Here is a 19,898-nt window from a genome sequence, read left to right as displayed (position 1 = left end):
TCAGTTATCTTTTTTTTATTCGTTTGTGTTCGATAATGTTGGTGAACTGTTCGTTTAGGATTTAAACGAACGAACATAAACGAACACGAACATGCCCGATTTCTTAATTTACGAACATGGACAAAAAAATGTGTTTGATTATGTGTTCGTGTTCGTGTTCATGTTCGGTTAAAGCTAAATGAATGAACATGAACATACCCATGTTGGTGTTCGTTCAGTTCGTTTACAGGCCTATTCAAGAACAAAGACCTCGTACAAGAGGTTAAATACATGAAAAAGGAAACATGAAAAAGGAAACAGAATATCACAGTAATATGACAGCGAATTAAAATAAAATCATAATAATTTCGTTTAAAAACTAACCGAAACAAAGCCTGAATTCACGAATCTTTGAGAACGAAAAAACGTGACAACCCTTACCCTTTATTCTTCTCCCTGGTTCATTATACCCACAAATCAAAAACCCGATCGTTGCCATAAAATGACATAACAACCCTTACAATGAAACCCTAATTGCGATTTGCCTCCTACATTATGATTAGCGAATTTGATCAGTTGATGAATAAATATCAAGAGCCTAATGCTCTCATACCAGTTGTTGGCCCAAATCTTACAATTAATATTGAAAACAAGATGAAATAAGAATGAATTTGACATTAACTTGAATTTAATTGCGTAGAATGTGTCAACCTAACGTTTACAATTGAAATACTAAACCCAATATATATACATTGTAACTACACATTCTAATCGTCGCAACGTTTTGGAATTCAGATGTCTTGGCACCCATTCTGAATCGATGTGACTATGGTGGACGGATGCATCTATACATAGCTTCTCACTTTGATGGGTATTAGTCTATTAGAGCATTCACATCTCTTCTACCATTTTTCCATATAATTACACTAAAGACAGCTAAGTTTTCTCTCTCATTTCAATTAAGTAATACGTTTGTTACATTTTATCATTATTTTTTCTCTCTTCTCCACTCACAACTACTTTCAAAATATATTAAAAATCTATAGAGGCGGAATAATGTACCCTCGGAGCATTCACATCCTTGGAATCAAAATCTGTGTGTAGGGTTTTTAAAATACAAAGAGTATAAAAAGTGGTTGTGAGTGGAGAAGAGAGAAAATGTTATTGTTCATCTGTATATTTGGGGGGACACTATTCACCCACTATATTTTTTTAATATATATTGAAAGTGGTTGTGAGTGAAGGAGAGAGAAAAATGTAATGATAAATGTATAAAAAAATTATTTAATTGAAAAGGAGAGAGAAAAACTATTTTATTTTATTGGAAATATATTGATATATGAGTTGTTTTTTAGTGGAATGTATGTATATTTTTAGAGTGTTGGATGTGAATGCTCTCAAATATACAAATGTACTGTAACTTTTATCACTCCTCCACTCACAACCACTTTTTATAATATAAAGAACACCCTCACAAAAACTAATAGAAGGGATGTGAACGCTCTTAGGTTTTAAACTTAACACAATTGATCCCTAGATAATTACATAAGTTACAACTACAAACTAAAGTTACTATTTACTAATTACAAAGTGACCTTAGACTAGGGGTGTTCATGAGCCGATCCAATCCGATCGAGGGTCTGCTCATGCTCGGATTGAATTACAACCGATCCGATCTGAGCGGATCGAATTTGCAAAACCGAGCGCAAAAGTGATGCTCATGCTCGGATTGAATTTGAATCGATCGGCTCGGTTTCGCTCGGTTTTGCTCGGTTTTTATCAAATCCTAAAAAGAAATCGAGCGGATCGTTTTCGCTCGGTTTCACCCGATTGAATTATAAGGCTTTGTTCAACAAAAACAAATTCTAACTTAATTAAAATATGTCCAACACTTTACTAACAAAAGCAATACATAACTCAAATCATAATTCTAAAAATGTTCTTAACAATATGAATTATGATATGACTGAATATTGTTTTAGGAATAGGATTTAAGGTTAGATTTTCATATTAAATATTAAGTTGGGCTGAATATTTTTTGGGCTTTTAATTTTATTTGGGCTATTATATTTTTTTTGGTTTTTAATCTATAAAATCTATAATATAATGATATATTAATTATTAATAAAAATAATTCGAGCGAAACCGAGCGATCGACGAGCGAGCGGAGCTTTGCTCATGCTTGGATTGAATTTGAATCGAACCGATCCGAGCGGCTCATTTACAAACTGAGCGGGAATCGAACGAGCATTTTTCGAGCATTTTTCGAGCAATCGTCGAGCGATCTTCGATCGTCGAGCAGTTTAGACAGCCCTACCTTAGACTTCAATGTGAAGCATTAGTATCATTAGAACTTCACTCCTTTTGCTAGTTTTATAGGTTATATCGTTTCGGTCTTGCCTTATTTGCTAGACGAACCTAAATGAGGCAACACTCTGCTTGAGCTAGGCTTGTGAAGTAATGAATATTTGAACCGGTTATAATTGTTTGATCCTTGATAATGAGTGTACGTTTCAATAATAAAAAAGGTTACGAAATAGAATTTTCTTAATTTGATTTTTTCTTTTACGTTAAGATGGTTTAGGAGTATCCTTTCACATTTATGGGTTAAGTTACCTCTATGTGACTTAACATCCATATATATCTAATTTGCAGGCATGAGTCGAGAATCATCAAAGAAATTGTTGAAACTATTGTTCACAGATTGTCCCCCTTAAATTCAGAAGCTAATGAAGATCTTGTTGGGATGACGACCCGCGTACAATATTTGAAATCACAATTAGAAATTGGGTTAGATGGTGTGTCCATGGTTGGGATATGGGGGTTGGTGGAGGTGGTAAGACTACTATTGCATCTTCGCTTTATATGGGAGTCTCTTGCTATTTTGAAGTTCATCACATTATTGAGAATGTTCAGGAGGAAACAAGCAAACATGGTTTAAAAAAATTGCAAGAAAATATTTTGTCAGCTTTTTCCAAAACAGATGTGAAAGTAAACAGTATCGTGCAAGGAAAACACATGATAAAAAGTATGTTATGTCGTAGAAAAGTGTTGCTACTTCTTGATGATGTCAATGACCTTAGCCAACTGGAAGCGTTAGCCGGATCACATAGTTGGTTTGGTAGTGGGAGCCGAGTACTAATCACAACTAGAGATGCACATTTGCTGAGAACCCACAAGGTAGATGAGGTCTCTCATGTCAGATTATTATCAGATGACGAGGCAATGCAGCTCTTTAATAAACATGCATATAACAAAAAAGACCCGGTGGAAGATTATGAGACACTTTCGTTACGTGTGATTTCTTATGCTGCTGGGCTCCCATTGGCACTTAAGGTTTTAGGTTCTTTTTTATATGACAAAAAGAAGAAGGGGTGGATGAGTTCCTTGGATAGACTAAAAGATATTCCAGATACTAAGATTGTGGAAATGCTAAAAATTAGCTATGATGGACTTAAAGATATGGAAAAAGAAATATTTTTAGATATTGCATGTTTCTTCAGAAAGTGGGAGAAAGATGAGGCAATGGAAATACTTGAAGCTTGTGATTTTCACCCCGAAATAGGGATAGAGGTGTTGAGACAAAAAGCTCTCGTAAGTATTGTGGATGGTAGGCTTGATATGCATGATCTAGTTCAAGAAATGGGACATTACATTTAGAGTGAAACATCCTAACAATCCGAACAAACGTAGCAGAATTTGGAAAAGTGAAGATATCAATAACATGTGTTTGGGGGACGCAACAATGGTAAATGTTAAGCTTCTCAAATACATTATATTATATGTAAACTGAATTATACACAATCCATACTTTATTTCCTTCTTTGTTGTAGGAAAATGACAAGATTGAAGTCATAAAATACCATTGGCAACACAGTCATGATCTTGTGTAAGTGCAGTATCCGGTGACTGAAGATATCAATGTCAGATAGAACTGATAGCAACAGTTAAGGGGGAGACTGTAAGTGTAGTTCCTGTAGGGTAACTGTCGCTTATCAGTTCTGGTCAACCAAAGCAGAAGTCCAAGTTAAAGTCAACGATAATGGAGAATTCAAGACCATGCACTGATCAAGGGGGAGTTTGTTAATGCACTTTGGGTGAAAATTGCATGCCTTCCAATTGTTAGGGTCTTTATTGTACATGTCTTGAAACTTAGTCCAAGGTTTATCCTTGGACATTTTGTCCAAGTTTTAGGCTAGACTTTTGTCTGAGTTTTTGTTTAGGACAAAAGTCAGGGTTTTTGTGTAGATTGGTTTGTCTGAGTTTTAGTCCCTAGTCTATATATATGTGTTGTATTGGATTAGGGCAAACGACACACAATACAGACACAACAACAACAACAACAACCCTTGAGTGCTTGGTGCACCTCACACAAGATCCCATCCATTCTCCATCACTGTGTGTATTCTAGAGAGAGAGGGAGACTATGTGTTAGTGGGAGAAAGCTAGGTTTAGATCTTTGTGATCTAAACCAACTTGTAGATGATGTATACTCCTTTGGTTTGTGTAATCTGTGATGACTGATTCATCAATAAAGAGATTCATCTTCTACATATTTCTATCTTGTTCATATTTTGTTCTTCATGTCTTGAATCAAGTGCAATGTTTGATGTTCGTCATCGATCCGGTGCTTTTACAAGACATGAAACATCTGATTCATCAATAAAGAGATTCATCTTCTACATATTTATATCTTGTTCATATTTTGTTCTTCATGTCTTGAATCAAGTGCAATGTTTGATGTTCGTCATCGATCCGGAATGGTCTAACCGGATCGATGACGAACATCAAACATTGCACTTGATTCAAGACATGAAGAACAAAATATGAACAAGATAGAAATATGTAGAAGATGAATCTCTTTGTTGATGAATCAGTCATCACAGATTACACAAACCAAAGGAGTATACATCATCTACAAGCTGGTTTAGATCACAAAGATCTAAACCTGGCTTTCTCTCACTAACACATAGTCTCCCTCTCTCTCTAGAATACACACAGTGATGGAGAATGGATGGGATCTTGTGTGAGGTGCACCAAGCACTCAAGGGTTGTTGTTGTTGTGTCTGTATTGTGTGTCGTTTGCCCTAATCCAATACAACACATATATATAGACTAGGGACTAAAACTCAGACAAACCAATCTACACAAAACCCTGACTTTTGTCCTAAACAAAAACTCAGACAAAAGTCTAGCCTAAAACTTGGACAAAATGTCCAAGGATAAACCTTGGACTAAGTTTCAAGACATGTACAATAAAGACCCTAACAATTGGAAGGCATGCACTTTTCACCCAAAGTGCATTAACAAACTCCCCCTTGATCAGTGCATGGTCCTCATGTGGTCTTGAATTCTTCATTATTGTTGACTTTAACTTGGACTTCTGCTTTGGTTGACCAGAACTGATAAGCGATAGTTACCCTGCAGGAACTGCACTTACACTTTCCTTTGGAAGACCTCCTGTTTTTCATCGTATATATTTGCAGCAAGAAATTAGCATTAATCAGAATGTTAACAGATTCATATAATAAGTTTGTAAAATAAATCTTGAAAGAAAACCATCTCAACTGTAATCAGAATCCTCCATCAGTTTCATGGCATCTTCAGTTGGTTGATCAAACACAACTTTTGTTACAACTGACATCTTTTCCTTTCTACTACCAGAACTCCTTTCAGCGTTCTTAAAGCTTGCAGAACCTAAAAAGAGAATTATCCTTGAGATGAGATTACTGGCACAATGATAATATGAATTTAACGTGATTGTGTCATCACAAGAAACTTAGCGTTTCCCCTGGTTCAAGCACATCAGCAATCCGTCTCTTAATTTTCCCTATAGAATGACTTGTAAGGTCAGCAACTTCAACTTTAATGTATGTGGCCATAGATTGTCTTTGTGCAAGATTTGGATTAGAATTGATCCTATCAAGCCATGCATCCTACAAAGATACTTGAAGAATGAGGGTAAAAATAACCTTCATTCAATTCATGTCTGGTCAAAATAACCTTCATTCCTTTCTTGTTCAAGATTGAAGGGTTCGAGCTGAATTCCAACATCTTTGAGTTGCACATCATCCTGCAAAACGCAACCCCAGTTCTAAATACATTAAGTAGAGCTAGAAGATCGAATGGCCTCACTAAGGTTTACTTTAAGATATAATAGATCAAAACATACTAAGGTCAAAATTCTGATTGTAACGGATTTTTTAATGACTAAAGCTATTATTCGATCCATCAGCCACACGAAGCATGTGTATAATAGATCTTAACGTCTCAACAATAATATCATTAAACCATGTTTCAATACCTAAAATACATGTTTTCTCAACGTCTTCCTGTTAACATCTTCGAGAACAAATCATACAAAACAGACTAACTGATTTGGAGAAAATAAAAGTATAGAAAAACATAACATAATGCAAGCTACAAGACGGGAAATAAAGATTTAATCAAAATTCCTCATAATGCATTTCAGAAGCAGCTACGTCATCAAGAAGATCTCCGGTTGCTTCATGGATTATTAACCAAAATCGGATGAAACCGTATATATATACATATATATACATATACATATATATGTAAGATAAGGATCATATGTGAGAAGTATTAGGCTAATTGAGAAACTTGAGAAGCATTCTGGACCACACATTTTCCCTAAGCAAAAAATGCAAAAAAATGTACAAAATGAATTTTTTTTTTTTTTTTTTTGGAAAATCATAGGTTTTTCTTTAAGGTTCTAATTTTTAATTTTTTTAAAATTTTGTTTTTAATTTTTATTTTTTGAGATTTATACACATGTGTATATTGTTAATCTTTTAACTATATATGTGTGTATATTGTCAAATATACATATATGTATAATATGTGTTATTTAGGGTTTAGCATTAGTATTTAGGGTTTAGACTAGGGTTTAGCCTTAGGGTTTAGGGTTTAGCTTTAGGGTTTAGCATTAGGGTTTAGCAATAGTATTTAGGGTTTAGCTTTTGGGTTTAGCATTAAGGTTTAGTTTTAACTTTTGGGTTTAACTTTAGCTTTAGGGTTTGCATAGGGTTTAGCATTAAGTGTTTAGCTTTACCTTTAGCTTTAGGTTTTAGCATTAGGGTTTAGCTTTAGGGTTTAGAATTAGGGTTTAGCTTTAGGGTTTAGGGTTTAGGGTTTAGTATTTGTTCTCACGGTTCTCACAATATTTAGCGTTCTCATTTAAATCCTTCCCTATATATATATATATATATATATATATATATATATATATATATATATATATATATATATATATATATCCAAAATCAGTACCAAAACAAAAGTAAATCAGAGAATACTAAATCGAATACATTAATCAATCATCAACTAACAATCATTGAACTGCTAACAAAATAAGAACAATCGAAAAAAATCAGAACGTTAACGAAATTAGGCGAATGTAACAACAAAGAAGAATAATTGAAGCACATACTAGACATTACCGACGATTTAATGTCTTTCAATCCGATGTTTGTTGATCGAAAGTGTTGGAGGGATCTTAATCGCCGTGTTCGACAGGGAATTAGGGTTTTCTTTTGAAGCATATGTTGTAAAATAAGGTATATTTGGAAAGTTGGAAATGAGATTTGTGGACTATCCATTAGAATTCCGGTGATACATTTAGTTGCTTTCATTTAGGCGGGAAATTCATCTGAGGTGAAACCATGGGGTGACATGTGTCCCCCAATGGTTTACTTTATTAAGTATATAGATATAGATATAGATATAGATTAGATGAAATGCAAATGTTTTTTACATGACCGCTAGCATGTGTAAAACATATATAGAAAATAATAACTAAATCGGGATCCCTGACCTGCGCGTTGAACACCCCTACAAAAAACAATTACTTATAGCTATCTATTATACCTACAAGTAATTTGGTAGGAGTATGATATAAAGTAATTTGATAGGAGTGTGACATCAAATTTAACACATACCATGGCGTGAGTGGATTGAGTTATTGAACAAAAATGAGTCGTATTCGTGTGAGCCAACACTAGATATATTAACTTGTTTAAAAATTATAATTAAAAACTAAAAGGTTTATAATTATTAAAATCCAACATGTACATTTACGGCAGGTTTTATTTCAATGTTGTTCATTATGACTTGCCAACTTGTTTGATCCTTTAAATAGACGTGCTACATATGTCGTATTATAGTTACATGGATTTACGTGTGTCCATATTCGAGTTATTATCCTTGATGGAAATACATAAGCAGTCTTATTCGGGTTGGTTTGTTCGGGTCACATGCACCTAGGTCTTGGATTGGATCTTTGTCTTCCTATGTGACTCATAACTAGCCCTAGTTTAATTTGCTTGGTTGGCTTAATGATTTCCATTATGCATGGGACCTAATCCATCTGACAAAGTTTACTTCTAATGTTGTCTTATGCAATGATCATAATAACTATTGAATATAGAACAATATTTGTAATCATTAATATATGAGGGGTTCTTGCAGACAATAAAATTATATAACTATGTATGAGTGCATATAAAACAACATAACTGTTTTCAAGTTTAATCATTTTGTTAACGAAATATCATAAAGTTGTCTTACTTTAAGGCATGTTTAAAATACTTGAATATTCTTGCTTACTTGTGAATCATCATAGATGTATTAAAACATATAAATTAGACCTATGCACTTTTAAATCACGCCTCGTATCTAATTTTAAGGAGAAGTGACCCATTTGTCTTTTTGGATGTGAATTGTCTATATATGAAAATAATGTAGATATGTGAAATTTGTTAACGTATTTTCATGTTAATACTTGGGGTAAAACTTGTGATAAAGGATTTATAAACATGACAAAATAAATTAACATTCGAATTTTCATATTTATCAATATTATAATTATCTAACTACAACAAGTGACATTAGAACTATCGTCCCAAATAGTGAAACTTGATAATCTAATCTAAAAATTCTAAAAAGTTTATATGAGTACATACATAGGCTTTTAGGCCCATGATCTCTAAGTTTCACTCGTTATCCAGTCCAAAAGATTGACACAATAAAGATTACGGAACCTATGGAGTAATTTCGAGGTGAGATGCCGCAAAAAAAAAAAAAAAAACGTAACCTGTAAGAAATTTGTAGTTCCAAAATATTTTTGTTTTAAATAAATAGACCGACTCACATCCCTTTTTGGACCAAATATATAAGATTAAACACATTCTTAATATGTAGTGGCGAAGCTTGAGATTTTTGACCGTGTGGTCGAAAACATATATACCTAAAAAATAGAGTTAATTACTGTTTTCGTCCCTGTGGTTTGTCAAAAATCACTATTTTAGTCCATTAGTTTAAAAATTACGATTTCAGTCCCTGTGGTTTCACTTTTGTAACCATTTCAATCCACACCGTAACCATTTCAGTCCCTGTACTAACAGAATAAATGGACTGAAATGGTTACGAAAGTGAAACCACAGGGACTGAAATGGTTACGAAAGTGAAAGCACAGGGACTGAAATCACAATTTTTAAACTAATGGACTGAAATAGTGATTTTTGACAAACCACAGGGACGAAAATAGTAATTAACTCAAAAAAATATAAAACCGGGGGTCGAAAACTTATATACCTAAAAAAAATTCCATACGAAAACTACATACCGGACAAAATTTCTTACGAATTATGGAACGACCCCAGCATTACATTATCTTCGGGTATGGGTTTTTCGAACAATACTTCGACATCGCGAATCTAAGAAAAGGAAACTAGGCGACAAAGGTATTGGATGCATATTATTGCGTTATGGTCAACAGAGCAAAACCTTAATTAGGTTCATGGCAATACTCATATCGGTTAACACTATTATCGTATCTAGAGACGCTTGGTTTGACGAACAAAGGTACAAAAGTGTTATCTTAAACCATACAAGTTAATGATAAAGTCCCTCATTTATGTGGTGCGGATGTGGCGTGACAATGACCCTAAGGGTTTTATCCCACACCACCCAACCTAAACGAAAGTTTGTAAACTTATTGAATCCTTGTAAGGGCATCATACTCTCTCTTAAAAAAATTAGAACAAAATATTCCTAAAAATTACCTAAAAAGTTGAGTTGTTACATGAATACAAACCAAACCCTCCAAGAAAATAAAGTTGAATAAAAAAGTCAAGAGAATTTGCATTTGCATATAGTTAAGATGAAGATGAAGAATAATATACATATAGTTAAGACGAAAATGAATAATAATAATATATATTTAATCATTTAACTTTGTTTTGAGGTTGTTAAGATAATGTTACAACTTTTATATAACTAACATAATTGGAATTATAAAATCATAATGTATTAAACCTATATAGGTGTAACTTTACTTGCTTTTTTTATTAATGCATATGTAAACAAATTATGTATACATACATTATGCAAAGTTGGTGGCATGCACAACTTTTACTGTTTATTTTTATAAATAAATGCATTAGTTTTTAATATTTGCTTTTTCAAAAGGTATCAAGGTGTCCTTTATTTAAATTTAGTTAGTTTTTACATCAAATCAGCTTAACCATCCATCCATACATTCCCTTCACACCATAAAAAAAACCTCCACATATAAATCCTAAAAACAAGCAAGAATAAGCACTTTTAAATGCGTACTACTTGGATCATAACAATCTCATTTCATACACCATTTTCCTCCAAATGAAGATCAACATTTTTATCATTTTTTCACTTTCTTTGGTCTTGATACTAGGAGTTGTGGAAAGCTTCAATTACCATGAGCAAGAACTCGAATCGGAGGAGGGATTCCAAGGGTTGTACGACAGGTGGCGAGAACACCACAAAGTGACCGATAGAAGCTCCCAACGGTTCAATGTATTCAAGCACAATGTTCGAAATATTCACAAGAAAAACAAGATGAACCTGGGATACAAGTTGCAAATAAACGAGTTTGCTACCATGACTCACCATGAGTTTAGGAAAACCCATGCCGACTCGAAGGGTGGCCATTTCATTGCTCTTCACGGGATTCGTAAGACCAACTTGAGTTCCAGTTATAATGACATCGATATAAACGCTATTCCACCGAGGATGGATTGGAGGGAACATAACGCTGTCACCCCTGTGAAAAATCAAGGACAGTGCGGTAACACGTTTTGTCTCATTTACATACAAGTTAGTCTTTTGGGGTGGGCCCTCTCCCAAGTTTGTGAGAGAAGAGGGTAAATTTAACATCACCCTTTGTCTCTATAACTAAGGTTGGTTAATTACATATTTATATTGAAATTAATACATAAAATAGTAACTTTAGATTACCCTTGTAATGATATGATCCTGTAACCATATTTAACACAAACAATTATCTATATATTCAAAACACTAACGTTATATTCTTCTAATCAACCAATGGGGTGATGGTCCATTGACAAAGACAAAGCCTTTAAACACATGTGTTTAGAAAGGGAAAGTATTGGATTCAAGTCCCAAAACAGAGATTAAAAAATTGCTGTTCAAAAACAAATATTTTTGTAACCATATTTAACACAAACAATTATCTATATATTCAATAATGTTATATTTTTGTAACCATAAACAATTATACTCAAATTGATAATGTTATATATATATTTTTTTAACCATATATAACACAAACAATTATCTATATTCAAAACAATGATGTTATATTTTTGTAACCATATTTAGCACACATAGTTACAAATAACTTTGGTGTCGAGGAGTTTACAGGAAGTTGTTTCGCATTTGCTGCGGTGGGTGCAATTGAAGGAATAAACGCCATCAGAACAGGTCAACTCTTATCATTATCAGAACAACAACTTCTTGATTGTGATTCGAGCGACAGAACCTTCCATTGCGATGGAGGGCAGGTCTGTGGCGTATTTACTTTCGTCAAAGAGCATGGAGGTATAGCTACAGATGAATTTTACCCTTATGTAGGTAAAAGGGAAATATGCGATACATCTAAGGTACAAACAAAACTAATGAATATAGTGTAGATAACTAGATTACAATGCTTGTTATATCAAGTACAAACAACTTTTAACGTACGAATTTTACAAATAATCATAGCAATTATGTTCGAACCACTATAAGTATTATTACACTGCGTAAATGCGTAATAATAAATGCCATAGTTCATTTTGTTGAAGTGTAATACTTATTAGTCTACAACAGATGAACTAGAGTAATATTAACGCTATTTTAAAACTGTACCGTAATAATAATTCTTCTAGTTGAACATACGTACTTTAGTTTTTTGTATCATTCGCATGTTAAAAGCTATTTGTATTTGATTCTAACAATCTGTGTTTTGAAACTAGTATGGTCATCACTCGGTAACTGTTGATGGAACCGAGTATTTGCCAGAACACGATGAAGAAGCGCTATTGAAAGCAGTGGCACATCAGCCTGTAACTTTTCAAATGGATCCTGGCGGTGACGGTTTCATGTTCTACAAAGAGGTAACATTTCAATCACGCATCATTCATTTGTTATCGATATGTTGTTTAATAGTTCATGGTGTTTAGGGAATTTTTAGTGGACCATGTGGAATGGAGCTGATGCACGCGATGTTGATAGTTGGATACGATCAGGATCCTGACGGAACCAAGTACTGGATTGTTAAGAACTCGTGGGGCGAAGGATGGGGCGAGAAGGGATACGTTCGTATGCTGCGCGGTACGAGTATCCAAGGGGTTTGCAACATGTATGGGCATAGTAATTTCCCTCTTAAATCTCCCGAAACTAAAAATGTTGAACTCTAGAATACAATTTTAATTATGTTCACTTTTCATTTTATATGTAACCATCCGAGAGATAAAACATATGTCTAATGAGATTTTTTTTTGTTACTTTATGTTTCGATTATGAGATTTATTTTCTTGAGAGATTATATAACATCAAAGAATACACATAACAGACGGTTCACAAGCATAAACGAACGAACACGCATGAATATAAGTGAATAAGCGTAAACAAAAACAAACGAGCACCAATTAAAAAAAGAGGAAATTGGATTTTAATAATCTCACCAAGAGGTGGTTGGCCAATGGCATAATCACCTTTGAATATTACCACTAGCAGTCCCACCCTTTAAGTATTTTTTTCTCACTACATCTCCAATATAAACAAATTTAACAAAAATTTTTTCTGAATTTCGAGGATATGAGTTGATTGATGTAAAACTTACCTCGAAACGGTGTTCCAAATGACGGAAACGGTGCTTCAATTCGGGTGTTTAAACTTCCAATTGATAAAATTTAGGCAAATTGGATTTAAATAATCTCAAATCACTGTTATTGGCCAATAATAATCCCAACTCATTTAATCACCAATAATAATCCGAACTATTCACTTTTGTTTGTAAAATACTCCCAGTTAAAAAAACACTAACTAGGTTAAAAAATTGCTGATGTGGCAGGTGACGTGGCATGCCACATCAGCAAATTTGCTGACGTGGCAGTTGATGTGGCATTTTTCATGATGTGGCTATCTACGTGGCATTTTTGATGACGTGGCAACTGATGTGGCAGGTGATGTGGCCCACATCAGCAATTTTTTAACCTTGTTAGTGTTTTTTTAACTGGGAGTATTTTACAAACAAAAGTGAATAGTTCGGATTATTATTGGTGATTAAATGAGTTGGGATTATTATTGGCCAATAACAGTGAGTTGGGATTATTTAAATCCAATTTGCCTAAAATTTAAGTCGTTTGGAGCACCATTTCGAGATAAGTTTTACATCAATCAACTTGTATCATGTTCTAATCAAATGCCCTAAAACATCAGTTCGAAATTGATAACAGCTTAATGAACCTTAGCGTTTTCAGGGGTCGTCTACTACAAAGAAATGGTTGTAATGAATAATCCATCCTTAAACTTCCTCACCATTAAATTTTGGGAAATCAAGCCGACCGTGCGAACGGCCGTTGATCTTGGTGTCCTGTACCCCTATCATTACCCAATTTGCTGTTAATCTCCGCCATTTGAGTAACTAATGTTGTCATACTAATCTGCAATAATGCTCTGGTCTAAAATTGCTTGTTGCCCTTCAATTACTGTTGCGCTGTCTTGAGTTAACCCTAATTTTCCCAATTCGATTATAGAAAAAACACGCAATTGTAGATTGCCGTAACCTTGAATTGAAACGAAAACGATGAACAAAATCCATGAGTTCGAAGTGAAATTGATCGAAAGAGTGATCAATTTCGGTGAATTGAAATGAAGTTGAGTTGAAATTGATCGGAAGAGTGTTCAATTTCAGTGAATTGTACGAAAGCTGATTGATCGATTTGAATGCCGAATTTGATGAATTAGGGTTTAAGTTCAAGGACGTCCAGAGAATCGAACAGCTCTATACCAACGTTGCAATAAGAAATTGAGAAGAATCATAAGAGGAACAAGAGTCAATTCATTATCGAGATAAGATCTTTACAACTGATTACAACAGCTTATAACGATCTGATTCAGTTCGTTACTTTTTTTTTCTAATAATATACCCTCTAAGAATACAACAATTACACATAAGACCCTCTACTTGTTTTGACATGTAACACCTATAAAGTAGTTTTAGTACATGTGTGGCTTCCATATACAATATCCCTAAAAAACTAACACCAACTTTCAACTTCCTGCTGTCAAGATTAATACGGACGTTATGAATACAGATAATATGTCCTGGTTTTTCTCCGGTTGTATTTTCTGTTACATCTTCCACTACATATGTACATGTATATAAAGATAGAGTTCGATGAATAAGAATACACCTCTCATATTTCTCTCATTTTATTATACACAAACTCATCACTACATATGAAAATTGTCTTCTTGTATAGAACCCGAAGTTCTAATTATAAAGAACCCGAAGTTCTCCTAGACTATCCATTATATACACATGCTTGTTATTAAATGCATGTCTCTTTCTTTTGTAGATAAAATGTCGAACTTATCAAAGCTTGAATTCACCGCACTTAACATCTCGGGTAACAACTACCTCCCATGGACTCTTGATGCTAAAATTCATTTGACAGCAAATAATTTGGGGGAGACAATTATTGATGGTAATCAAACTTCACCTCAAGATCAAGCGAAAGCTATGATATTCCTCCGCGATCATCTTCACCAAGATTTAAAGCGGGAATATCTAACTGTTGAGAACCCCCTTGAATTATGGACAAACATCAAAGAACGTTTTGATCACCAGAAGTTGGTCTTACTCCCCAAAGCCCGCTATGAATGGGTTCATTTACGAATACATGATTTTAAGACTGTTAGTGAATATAATTCTAAGTTAAAATTATGTGGTGAAAAAATAACCAATGAAAACATGCTTGAAAAAACTTTCTCAATGTTATATGCCACAAACATGCTCCTGTCGCAACAATACCGGGAACGTAAATTTACTAAATATTCTGAATTGATATCATGTCTTCTAACAAGCTCCTACTACAAATCCATTAATCGTAACCCGCCGGTGCAAGCCCATTCCCTGAAGCGAATGTGGCCAATTATCAAAGCGGACGAGGTAGAGGCCACGGCACCAGCAGAGGTCGTGGTCGTGGTCGAGGACTAGGATATACATGGCATCGAGAGTCCTAGAACACTAAAATAGCGATGGTGAATCGAGTCGACATAATATGGGGCGACCTTCAAAAGGGAAAAGTAGCGGGAACCAAAGCAACGTTTGTTATAAATGTGGGATGTCAAATCATTGGTCCTGCACATGTCGCACCCCTAAACACCTCGTTGAGGCATATCAACGCATGATGAAAGAAAAAGGAAAGAATGTTGAAACTAATATGATTGTTGATACCAGACGTTCATTTGGATGCATGCGATTTCATTGAAAATGTTCGTGATGTTTAAACATATTTAATGTACCTTTTATGTTTTACTTTTCACATTGTGACCATTGTATTTGGTTTTGATTTGAAACTCTTGCAATGTTTCATTTTACTGCTTTGCACTAACTTTTATTTATTTTTATTTCCTAAAGAAATATGTATGCTAGCTCCAGTGGAGGTATTACTGGTGATGAATGTCTGGTATATAGCGGTAGTTCTAATAATATTTTCAAAGATATGAGATTTTTCTCTGAGTTGTCTCCGGTAGAGACACCGATTGGTACTATATCTAGTGTCAGTAACCTTATCAAAGGCTCCGGTAGAGCACAAATAAAATTATCTTCGGGTACCCAATTAAGTATTGATAACACATTATATTCTAGTAAATCCAGAAGAAATTTGCTCAGCTTTAAAGATATTCGAAAAAACGGTTACCACCTAAAAACAATAGTTGAAAATAAAATTGAATATCTTCAAATTACTTCAAGCCAAAATGGTCAAGAAACCATTGTTGAACAATTAGAAGCCTTATCCTCTGGATTATATTGTACTAATATCAATCGTGTATCGAATCATACATGTTGAGTAACCAAAAGTTGTTAGATAAAAACACATTCAATATATGGCATGACCGTTTAGGTCACCCTAGTAGCATAATGATGAGACGAATAATCAAAAGTGCAACCGGGCACCCTCTTAAAAACTTAAAAGTTTTGCTACCACAAGACTTATCATGTGCAGCATGCTCTCTGGGCAAATTTATTACTCGGCCCTCACAAACTAAATTGATACATGAAACCCCATCATTTTTAGAAATAATCCAAGGGGATATTTGTGGGCCTATTCACCCTCCGTGTGGTCCATTACGTTATTTGTTGGTCTTAATTGACGTATCCTCAAGGTGGTCACATGCGAGTCTTTTACCTACTCGAAATGTAGCATTTGCCCGACTTCTAGCTCAAATCATACAACTGAGAGCTAATTTCCCGGACAATCAAGGTTCTCCATTCATTGTTGATTTAGTGAATTCTCTATCTAGTCATGTATAACAAATAATTAGTGAACTTGCTCAAATAATGCATACTCAAAAAGACTATCTAGAAGAAAATACAAAAATATTGATATTACTATAGGTTTGTCTTTCTAACATTATTTCATTAACAAATATGCCTAAGTACGTTTTGACCCGTTATCAACCGGCCATTTTTCCACCACAAACTTTGATTATTAAAGACTTTAACATATAAAATGACCAAAAATGACAATTCTAGTGAAAAATGAGATACAAAATTTTAGATGAGAACAAAAACCTTGAATCAGGTTAAAAATTGTATTTATAAATAATCAGAACAGAGGTTGCTTACCCAACGACTAAAGTACCTCTTTCATGCCCACCTTCTTTATGCACACTATCTTGTTGTTGCTCCTAAGCATCAAAAACACAAACACTACAAGAAAGGACCACTATTAGCGGCGACACCTTTAGCGGCGACAGGCCAGCTATCGCCGCTATTGGCCGATCCGCGTCAAACCCATACACCAGCCGTTGATCATTATTTTGATCTAACGGTTGGGGATTAAAGAGGTAATACCGGCGATAAATTAGGGTCAATAGCGGCGACATCCTTTCTCCGCTAAAGGTAGGTGTCCCACTTTAATCCCCAACCACACATATCTTAGCCACACATATCTTATCCTGGTTAACCTAATAGCGGCGACGAAGGAACCAGTACCGGCGACAGACCGTCGCCGGTAAAAGTGTTTCCGTAAAAAGACTGTACAGCGCCATTTCTTCCGTCCTCCTTCACTTTTCCCCCCAAACTCTTCATCTTACCGCCGGAGAACCGAGCTTCTTCACCAAATCGTTTAGTTTAAGTAATTTTTTTGTTAAATCTCTTCTATATTTTGTTATTTACATGTTATAGACTTTAATTTTTGCTCGTTTTTGTGTATATTTATGTTTATGGAAGAAAATTCGGATCACCACCATCACCTCTCCGGTCACCACCTCGTCTCTGCGGTCTACATCTACTTGTAAACTTGAAATTACAGTTAGTTTTATATGAGTTTTTTCAAAGTTTAGAAATTGTATAATTTTTTGTTTAGTTATGTAAATGTATATGTAAGACTATATGTTTGTATGTAAATGTTTGTGAAAATGTATATTGTAGGTGTATTTGGTGAAAATGAGTATATGTAGGTGTATTTATTTGTGTATGTAGGTGTATGTATGTGTATGTAGGTGTATGTAAGGATGTATATTTGTATGTAAATGTTTGAGAAAATGTATAATGTAGGTGTATTTGGTGAAAATGAGTATATGTAGGTGTATGTATTTGTGTATGTAGGTGTATGTATATGTATGTAGGTGTATGTAAAGACGTATATTTGTATGTAAATGAATTATTGTTTGTTTAGGTATGTAAATGTATAGTGTAGGTATATGTTAGTATGTCAAATGTATAATGTAAGTGTATTTGGGGAAAATGTGTATATGAAAATCTATGTATTTGTGTATGTAGGTGTATGTAAGCATGTATGTGGGTATGTAAGTGTATGAGTGAATATATGTATGTAGGTGTATGTTAGTATGTTGGTGAAAAATGTGTATGTTAGTATGTATGTTTGTCTAAAGTATGCAAATGTGTGTGTAAGGATGCAAATGTGTAGGTTTGAAAAAAATGTTAAAGTTTGATAATTTGTATATTTGTGTTTAGGTTTTAAAACATTTATATTTAAATTTGACAAATATATATTAGTTAGGAAATACCCTCTTTATATTAAAATCATCATTTAAAACATAACGGACATAGAAAATACCCGCCAATATTGAAATCATCATTTAAAACAAAAGGAGCTATGAAAATACCCGCCCGAAATATAAACCATTATGAAGAACATTACGAGCTTAAAAGTCGTGTCTGATATTGAATTCATCATTACAAACATAACGAGCTAGGAAAATACCCAATCAAAACTGAAATCATGATTTAAAACTTAAGGTTCTGCCCAAAATTTAAAACAATCATTAAGAACATAACAAGCTTAAAAAATTGTGCCTGTGTTTGAATTAATCATTTTAAACATAACGAGCTTAGAAATACCCGCCCGAAATTGATTTAGAAATTAATTTCGGGTTGTCCCCGTTTATCTTGGGACTGCTTTTTGAATACTTTATCTCATTTAGGATGTGAATGTGTATTACATGATTGTTTGTTTAAGAAGGATTCGGTTATCATTTTCTCTTTGCTCCTCGGGTATATATATCATTACTTATTTACTTGGGAGCTAAGAGGAAATGTTGCCGAATTTTTCTTAAACAAACAATCATGTAATACACATTCACATATGAGATAAAGTGTTCAAAAAGTGGGTTTAGCAGCCTACTCTTGTCTTGTTAATCCTAAATTAGATTTTATTTCAGTTGCATAATGCCTATCGATAAAAGTTGGATTGATTCCCCACGTCATTCACCTCACTACAAGCAAGGACTCAAGTCATTTATCGAGATGTGTGAAAAAGTGATAAAAAACCACAATGAAGTTAGATGTCTGTGTACCAAATGTAAAAATTCCGGCTTAAAAACTATAGCAGAAATGAAATACCATTTGGTAATTAACAGTTTTTGGAAGGAATACACGAAGTGGACCTATCACGGGGACACGACCCCAATTGCAGAAGTAAACGATGTTGCGCCACAAGACGGTATGGTAAACGTTATTGAAGACATTAAGGGGGAGCGTATGGAAGAAGATACACACCTTAACCAAGAGAACTCGAATGGAGATAGTAGCGGTGTTGTTGATGATTTTGAAGACCTGGTAAAGGAAGTTGAAACAGAATTATATCCTGGTTGTACCAAGTTTTCTTCTATCAACTTTTTAGCAAAGCTTTTGAATATAAAGGATACGTACCATTTGCAAAATGAAGCAGTAGATCGACTCCTCTCGTTGTTGCGAGAGTCAATGCCAGAAGGCAACAAGATTCCCCCTTCGTATTATGTAGCTAAGAAGACATTTAAGAAGATTGGTTTGGCATATGAGATGATAGATGTGTGCACAAATGATTGTGCTCTCTTTT

At 34.2% G+C, this 19,898-nt stretch overlaps 2 protein-coding genes across 3 annotated transcripts; both read left to right on the top strand.

Moving 5' to 3' along the window:
- Positions 1 to 2,796: 2,796 nt before the first annotated feature.
- LOC110935419 (disease resistance protein RUN1-like) lies at positions 2,797 to 3,639 on the top strand. Its single transcript, XM_022177802.1, has one exon. It carries the CDS (start codon positions 2,797 to 2,799, stop codon positions 3,637 to 3,639), a length of 843 nt encoding a protein of 280 aa, XP_022033494.1.
- A 6,931-nt stretch (positions 3,640 to 10,570) lies between these two features.
- Positions 10,571 to 12,785, top strand: LOC110935530 (cysteine protease Amb a 11.0101). 2 transcript variants are annotated; one of them, XM_022177911.2, is made up of 4 exons: positions 10,571 to 11,104; positions 11,704 to 11,942; positions 12,297 to 12,437; positions 12,515 to 12,785. In XM_022177911.2, exons 1-4 carry the CDS (start codon positions 10,660 to 10,662, stop codon positions 12,575 to 12,577), a joined length of 888 nt encoding a protein of 295 aa, XP_022033603.1. In that variant the 5' UTR covers positions 10,571 to 10,659; the 3' UTR covers positions 12,578 to 12,785. The 2 variants fall into 2 exon arrangements, with proteins under 2 accessions (XP_022033603.1, XP_022033602.1); XM_022177910.2 differs by having other exon boundaries at positions 10,572 to 11,104; positions 12,504 to 12,785.
- The last annotated feature ends 7,113 nt before the right edge of the window (positions 12,786 to 19,898 follow it).

Source organism: Helianthus annuus, chromosome 4 (assembly GCF_002127325.2).
Source record: "Helianthus annuus cultivar XRQ/B chromosome 4, HanXRQr2.0-SUNRISE, whole genome shotgun sequence".
Taxonomy (NCBI): Eukaryota; Viridiplantae; Streptophyta; class Magnoliopsida; order Asterales; family Asteraceae; genus Helianthus; species Helianthus annuus.
The sequence above is the reverse complement of the archived record's forward strand: the minus strand, read 5'-3'. Positions and strand labels throughout refer to the sequence as shown.

Coding starts and splice junctions, on each gene's coding strand:
- LOC110935419 (XM_022177802.1), top strand. CDS start 2,797: ATGGGGGTTGGTGGAGGTGGTAAGACTACTATTGCATCTTCGCTTTAT.
- LOC110935530 (XM_022177910.2), top strand. CDS start 10,660: ATGAAGATCAACATTTTTATCATTTTTTCACTTTCTTTGGTCTTGATA. Junction 11,105..11,703: donor GAAAAATCAAGGACAGTGCG/GTAACACGTTTT, acceptor AGGAGTTTACAG/GAAGTTGTTTCGCATTTGCT. Junction 11,943..12,296: donor AAATATGCGATACATCTAAG/GTACAAACAAAA, acceptor TTTTGAAACTAG/TATGGTCATCACTCGGTAAC.